Source organism: Mandrillus leucophaeus, unplaced genomic scaffold (genome assembly GCF_000951045.1).
Source record: "Mandrillus leucophaeus isolate KB7577 unplaced genomic scaffold, Mleu.le_1.0 Scaffold889, whole genome shotgun sequence".
Taxonomy (NCBI): domain Eukaryota; kingdom Metazoa; phylum Chordata; class Mammalia; order Primates; family Cercopithecidae; genus Mandrillus; species Mandrillus leucophaeus.
The window spans coordinates 524,449-532,957 of NW_012109685.1; the positions used below are offsets into that span (position 1 = coordinate 524,449).

An 8,509-nucleotide genomic window follows, 5' to 3' on the forward strand; every position below is an offset into this window, starting at 1 on the left:
TGTATACCTATGTAACGAGCCTGCACTTTCTGCACATGTATCCCAGAACTTAAAAGTATAATTAAAACAAAATAAAATAAAAATAAATTTCTGTGTGTGTGTATGTGTGTGTGTATCCCCAAAGGCTGCTTATCACATATGATACTGCTACTCTCAGTTTATTTTTATTTCTTTTTAAAGTCTGCAGTTCAGCAGGCTTTTCTTCCCCTACTCAAATCACACTTCCATTTACCTTGCCTAACTCAGAGAAGACGCTAAACAAAAATTAAACAAAATTAGTAAGAAGAGGAGGAATTATGATCATGTCCTATTCACTTTTGTGACTCTAGTTACTCGTACATAGTAGTAACTCAATAAATATTTACTGAGTGAATAAATAAGTGAATGAGAAGTTATAGTTTTCAGATTAAAAAAAACTTCCAGAATTTATAAAAAACATTTGTATGTTTACAGAATTTATGGAAAATGTTTACATTTCTATGAAAAAGAGCTCCCATAATTTATGGAAAAGGTTTATAAATACCAGAAGCTGGAATGGAAGCTAAGAGTCAAGATATAATGAATAAAGATTCATCAACATATGATGAATTTCCTGCTGTGTTTTTTCCCGAGATGGTTTTACAAACGTAGCACAAATGAAGCTAACAAGTTTTTCGTGTCTCTTTTAAGAACATGGACTTTAAAATATAAGCTGAAACTTGCAGTATTATTGTCCCCAAGGAGAGTTTTAATGGAGTTTAGAAAAAGAAGAGTTGGATAAGTAACTGAGAGTAATTAAATAGCATTGTATAAGATATGAAACACTTCACTTAGCACGGTCTATACAAAAGTAGAAACAATTTTCTGGCCTTTAACCCAGGCAAATAAATAAATAAATAAATAAATAAATAAATAAATAAATAAAGTACACAACTCTCTTTTTATTTTTCCTGAGAGTAAGGTTATCTAGATACCTAGTACTTATTAATTTTATTCCCTAGGGATCATGATACTGCAGTTCTGAAAAACTTTAGTACTCTCATTGTTGGAAAAGCATCCCTGAAGCATAGATAAATTATTTCTCTGGTTTTCATAAATCTCTTGTAATAAATACCAAAATAAATAATAATACAATTTTTTATATTAACAAAGGAAATCAGAATTAAGTTTGGCATGATCTTTTATATATATAAATGTAGGAATAAGACTTTACATTTGTATATTTTTCTTTTCTTTTTTTAAACTTGAGACAGGGTCTCATTACATGGCCCAGGCTGGAGTGCAGTGGCTATTCAAAGGTATGAATACAGTCTCAACTCCTGCACTCAGGCAGTACTCCCACCTGTCTCCTGAGTAGGTGGGACTACAGGTGTGTGCCACTGTGTCTGGCTACATTTGCGTTTTTCTCAAATCACATTATCTTATATATATATATTTTCCCATAACATTCACTGCTTGTTTGATTGCAAAATGCTGCTTTACTTAGAAAATATGAGAAAGCAAAAAAAGATGAAAAAAGTTCATTTTAGTGTACAGGCTTCAAGTTTTTTTCAATTATATACATAAAGCAAAAGCTAAAATAATATATAGTTTCATACAATTTTCACTGAATATAATACAGTATGAACATTTTTCCACTTCATCAAACATTTGTTAAAAACATCTTTTTATTTTATTTTATTTTATTTTTGAGGCAGAGTCTCACTCTGTTGGCCAGACTGGAGTGTAATGGAATGCTCTTGGTTCACTGCAACCTTTGCCTCCTGGGTTCAAGCGATTCTCCCTGCCTCAGCCTCCCAAGTAGCTGGGATTATAGATGCCCACCACCACACCCAGTTAATTTTTGTATTTTTAGTAGAGATGGGGTTTTGCCATGTTGGCCAGACTGGTCTCCAACTCTTGACCTCAGGTGATCCGCTCGCCTTGGCTTCCCTGGATTACAGGTGTGAGCCACTGCACCTGGCCAAAAACATCATTTTTAAGGCTGTATAACTTAGATTACAAGTATCCCGTAATTTGTTTAACCATTCTACCACTGGGCATTTATTAAACAATTTTACAATATTATGAATCTTCACATGAACCTCTGTTTAGCTTTTGGTATACACTAAGAAGAGATATTTTTCTGGCTGTGGATACATACTGCCAATCTAATCCCTGAAAAAGATATACAAGGTATGAGAATTTGTATCTCACCACGTCTCAAGACACATTATGTTATAGGTTGTTGATGTTAAAGTTTACGACATCCATTTACATACTGAAATTTAAATATGTATATCTAAAAAATTAATTAGCAATACATGGATACATATGTATTATTTTTAAACATTTAATATAGATGCATATAAAGAATAAAAATTCCCATTTACAAACTTTACTCTCCATGCCACTTTTTTTCTGTATTACTGTTAAAAGCTTGGAATATATATATCCTTTCAAATATTTCATATATAATCACATAAACACAATAAAATACACAAACAGCTTTTTAGTCCTTTTAACGTACAATACAAAATCATATTATTCATATTTTTCTTTTTTTTAATTAATATATCTTGAAGAGTTTTCAGCATGAAAACAGTATCTAGCATCATGAATTAATAAATATTTTCTGAATTAAATAATTCATGACAATTTCATAGAGATCCACCTAATGCTTTTAAATGGCTACATCAGAATTGATAATAATTAATGATGTAATTTCTTATATTTGTGCACATTTATATTTTTGTAGAACAGATTATTAAATAAAAACTGCTGTGCAGATTTAATAATTGTGCAACATGTAAGTGTTTTTAAAATACATCAATGGACTAATGTTAAAAAATACTGTGCCAGTTTATACCATCACCAACAGGGTATGCAGATACTAGTTTCACTACACTCTTGCAAAAAATGAAGATCAGTAGTCACTTTCATTCTTGCAAATTTCATAGGCAAAAAAAATAACCTATTAGAATTTGCATTCCCCTGGTTTCCAGTAAGAAGGAGTATCATTTTAGGAGCTAAATTATTCTGCTAAGGACTCATTTGTACACTGCCTCATTGTATCCTTTTTTTTTTTTTTTTAACAAGGGTGTTGTTTTAAAATTGATACTTGAGAGCATGTTATATATAGTGAGCACTGACCATTAGCCTGCTTTAAATATTGCAAATATTCTCTTCCAGTCTATTCTTTGCTTTCAAATTTATAGTATATTTTGTTACAAAGAAATTTCAAATCATCAATGTCTTATTTTGTCCCTTAGGTTTTTATTGGTCTTTAAAAAACCTTTTTAAAAATTGTCTGAGGGAGTCATTTCATATCCCAAGATCAGATTGTTTATATTTACATATGTATGTAATTTTTTTCTTCCTAATTTCTTTGGACACTTAACTCTTTAGTCCATTTAGAACTGTTGCTATAGCATGGCATGACGTTAACTTTACCACAATAGTTATAGACCCTGACATTACTGATATTTTATCATACACTTAGTTATTAAACATAATAGTGACTATTTTAGTGCTGTTTAATTCCACTGACTTGTCTTTTTATTCTTTTAGAGAAATCCTACCTTATTTCTTTTCATTACTGTTATTTTACATATATTTTAGTATCCAGTTGAGCAAGTCTTTCTTCATTTGTATTATTTTAAAATTACATTATTTTTTAAAAAGTTTTTCTTAGCCATCTTTACATTTCTTGAAAAGATTTTAAAAACAGGTTTAAATTTCCAGTGGGATTTTGGTTTGGACTCATTAAAATGATTGACTGGAGTAAAACTGATATATTTTAGTGATTATCTACAGGAGTATCATATGTATATTTATTCAAAATTTCTTTAATAGCTCAGTGAAACACTGCAGATGTTTTCATATTAACCGCACACATCTTAAGATTGTTTAATGTTCTTTTGAGCAATTATCATAAGAACATTAGTGACTTTTTTAAAGAAAATATTTACCTTACTTGAACTGCAGAGAAAACCTCTAGGACAGTATACAAAACTTATGTATCCTGCATATGCATAATTTTCTTAGAATACCTTTTTGAATGGGTCTAGTCCTCATTCAAATTTACATACAAAAGTATATCCAAACCAAATACATATTTTCCTTTGATTCACGCCTCTGATTTCTTCCATTAACGTAGCTGACCAAGAGTGAATGCATAGTGAAACATGCATTTAGTTAAAAACATTTAGTTTCTCAGAAAAAGAAAGGCAAATGTATCAATTTAATTGCAAGAGTGAACTGAAAAAATGATATGAGAAGCAAATTGATCTACTGAAATAAAACAAATTTTCATTTTTAAACAGTATCATTTTATAAACTTGTACAAGTGATGTTTTAAAAACGTGTCCAGAAATTATTTGAGTGAACAGAAGAAAATGTACAGCTTGATCAGTTAATTATCTTTGTTATTTCATTTATATGAAGAGTAACATACTTTTTAAAAGGTAAGTTAACTTTATGCTGAAGCCAAATGAATTTTGACCAACTAAGTTGGTTCTACAATGGTTCTACAATGATCAGCCACTTTATCTTCGCATTTTAGGAACTATAAATACTTCAAGTTTTCATAGACAAAATATCTAGAATAGGAAACAGAAACCACTCAAATAACTTGATGATGTGAATCAAAAAAATCCAAGTACCTTAACTTCTTCACATAGTTCAGTAAGTCGAGCTTCTACATCCATTTCCTCTGGAAGGAGTAAAGAGTAGAGGAAATATTTCAATGTTAGATATTTAATTTATATAAATAAAATTCCCATAAAAACTGAAAATTAAGACGTATCTGGACTACATTCAATGAATTAAATTTCAAGGTAACATATTTTCATAAACATATTAATTATATAGGTAACGTGATTATTAAATTCTACATTCTGATAAATATCATTTTTCAGTTTTCACAAGAGTTAACACTGTCAAGGAAACTTAACTATATACATTAAGTAACTTGCACAACTGTGTTACAGAAAAGAGTAACTATATAATTAGATTTTACTGTACTTCATATTTTATAATTTCCAGTATGGTTTAGTATTTTGTGTTATACATACACATGCCTTGCTTTCTCGTTTTTTACAAAAGCTATTCCTAAAATGCTCAAGTAAAATCAATTTTTATAACTGAAACATTTAAAATATACCTGGGGTGTAGGCTATTTAATAAAAATGAATATCAAGATCCTTTAATAAAGTTAGTTCCTAATACATTTATTTTTCTATAAAATATTCTTAAACTGAGGCAAATATTTGCCATACAACTCTGATTTACTTAATATATGCTATAATCATCTATAAAGAGGTACACAGATTTACAATTAAAATGGTAATAGTTACCTGGAAAAACAGAAACTAAAAAAATATAAAGATTTATTAATTATTTATTTTTGGCAGGGAGGAATTACACTAAGGTCTGAAATATCTTTACATACACATAATTTTTAAGTAGAAATCAAACAGGTCTTTTAAAAGAACTGTAACAGCATAGTTATAACCATACAAAATTCCCATAATCTTGTTGTGAAAGAGTTTAATTGATCCTTCTCACATAAAGGCAAGAACACATTCTGTAACATCCCTGAATTCACTCATCAGCTGACTAATTTGTAAGACAGACTTAATGTTTACTACATGATAAAAATGATAAACATTTAAATTTGTTAAAAAAAAGCAATCACAATTGTATGGTAAAACACAACCACAGTATAATTATTAAGAGTAGGGAGACAGCCAGATATGAGCAGCCAGGGGAGCCTCTGGGCAAAGAAGTCCTGGAGATGCTGCCCACTGACAGTAAAAAGGACGATGGCTATATAGGCTATACCTCGCCTTGTGGTTGGGCTCCTGCGACCCTGAAGCATGTGCACTCCTCCAATAACTCACCCTAGAATAGTCTTTTGCTCATTACAATAGTAAAAAACACACCCCGAGGTGGAGATTTTATATGCTAACAAGACAAGCAACATGTGTACTAGCATGTACAACTACAGAGCGTGTATGCCCAAGGGGATTGCCTAAAACATGATTGCAAGTGACACCTCCTCATGCCCTTTCATGAATAATCATGTATTCTTCATACAGTCCCCCAGCACTGGCTGCTGCTGGCTCACTCTCTCCAGAAGCTTGCTCTGCTTTATCTTTCAGAGTGCACTACTGTCTCTTTAAATAAATTCTGCTACATAACCCTTGCTGTGTGTCTCTTGGCTGAATTCTTCCTTCAACAAGAACCAAGGACACTGCACCCCTCCTGGTAACATAATGTGAACAACACATACTCTGTTGTTAACTAAAAATCAATGGAACACATATATTTCATAACTCACAAAATATACAAGTAAAATTGTATTTAGATATTGATATATACCAAAAAATAGATCACTAATTTGGCCAACTTGTTGGTAACTAAAGAAATTTGCTATGATTTCACAAATCATTTCACTGTCAGATAAACCAGTGGCTTATCTGCATTAAAACCACCACTCCCATAGGCCAACATCTGTTTTCACATTACTCATGATCTTTTCCTGTGATAGAAAAAAATCAGGAAAATTAGTCTTAGAAATTACATATTCTACCCTCTGAGTTTTAAAAATTTGAAATAAGGTTTTGAGAGTTCTGACACATTTTTCTAATGTTTACATAGAAGAACCTAATTGCATAAATGGGTATGTTTGCATTATAACTAGTGAGAGCTACTTCAATGCAAACAATATCTTAAAGAATGTTTAAAAGCATAATTTAACTTTAAAATCTTAGTCCTGAAAATAATTTCAAAATCACTTAGATTTTTAAGGGAGTTTAAAATCCTATTTCAATTATTTTTTCTTTTTAAAGTGACATATATAACAGACCCTTGAGCAACACAGGTTTGATCTATGCAGATGCACTTATACACAAGTATTTTTCAATAAATATTTTGGAAAGAATATGAAACTTATAAACTATGTAGCCTAGAAATACTGAAAAAATTAAGAAAGATGAATATGTCATGATTGCATAAAAACATGTAGATACTAGTCTTTTTATGTATTAATCAACTGTTTGCGTTATCAGTAAGGCTTTCAGTGAACAGTAGGTCATTAGTTGGTAAGTATTGGAGGAGTCAAAAGTTACAGGAATATTTTTAACTGTACAGGGGTCAGTGCCCCAATTCCGGTGTTATTCAAGGGTATACTGTATATACCCATTTATACAATTCTACAGAAATATATAGATGTGATTATCATAATATATTTTGGGGGGGGCTTGGCTCCTATTACTAATCCAAGGTTACAGTCTAGAGCATATCCTCCCATATTTTTCAAATATAATATACATATACACATATGAGTTTTGGAGTCACTGTTTCGTAAAAATAGGATTGTATTTTGCACACTTTTTTGCATCTTGCTTTTTTCCTCTCAGCATTACCCCACAGTATTCTGGTACCTAGCACTAAAGCATGTTTTAAGATGACTACACAATATTCTTTGATGTAGGTGCATCATGATTTATTCTGTATTCCACTCTTTGTCCAAATAATGGGCATTGATCTTTGTTTATACTGTTTTGCCGCTAAGAACAATACTGAAATAAACATGCTTGTAGCTATATCTTTACATACTAGCTAGTATGTTATTTCTATGATACAGGTGAACAGAAGTGGGGATACTAGGCCAAAGGGTACATGTATCTATTATTTATTTTCTAAATCTATCCATTCATTCAACAAATATTTATAACACAGCTCAGACAATGGCAATATGATGTTAGGTTTAAGGATAAAAGATATCTCAACAAAAGTGTTTTAGTTTTGAATCAAGTATTTTTCTACCCAACCAAGATCTGGCCCATTTTTTTTTAAATAGATCTTTTTACATTAAACTGCATTCTATAAAATTATTTAGAATGCTCACATGTAAACTGATAGGCTGGCAATAAAATAGTTTAAATTAGAAGTATATTTGAATTGCTTAAAAAATGCTAAAATGTCATAAATGGCCATAATTTCATACTATGCATTCTTTAATTTTACAGTAACTTTATATGAGAATATAATACTATGTTCCAAAAAGAGTGACAATAAATTTTCAACTATTCTTTTTCCTTCCTGACCAGAAAAATCAGTTTCTCTTAACAGTCTTAGTGAAAATTAACATAACTCAAATATTTCTGAGTTAGTTTTCACCTGAGAAATGTTGAGAAAGATTTTGGCTTTTTAACTTCCTTCAGTTCACACCTCTGAAAATTGAGAAATAAATACTGATTTTATTTCACTCTTTGATTCCTACAGCTTTTCACAATCTTCTTAAAAAGTAATTGTGATGGTTTATTGAACACAAAGTGAAAACTTTTAATATACTTATAGATAATAAATTATTATTGCTATTCAAGAAAAGTCTAACTTATATATGAAAATGTATAATAAAATAATGAGATCAGAACATTTCCTTTACCATGTACAACATATCCAGATAGTGGTGATTTGATGTTACTTTGCTTTTTAAATGTAGAATAACAAAAAATAAATGAAAATTGACTGAAAAAAAAAA

The 8,509-nt window shown here is 30.4% G+C and overlaps 1 protein-coding gene across 4 annotated transcripts in view; it reads right to left on the minus strand.

Moving 5' to 3' along the window:
- FAM135A (family with sequence similarity 135, member A) overlaps positions 1–8,509 on the minus strand; it is a 124,204-nt gene that overhangs the window by 73,736 nt on the left and 41,959 nt on the right. For all 4 annotated transcript variants that reach the window (XM_011969389.1, XM_011969390.1, XM_011969388.1 and 1 more), the window contains one exon: positions 4,623–4,672. In XM_011969389.1, coding sequence (XP_011824779.1) covers positions 4,623–4,672 — 50 coding nt within the window. The remainder of the gene's footprint in view (positions 1–4,622; positions 4,673–8,509) is intronic.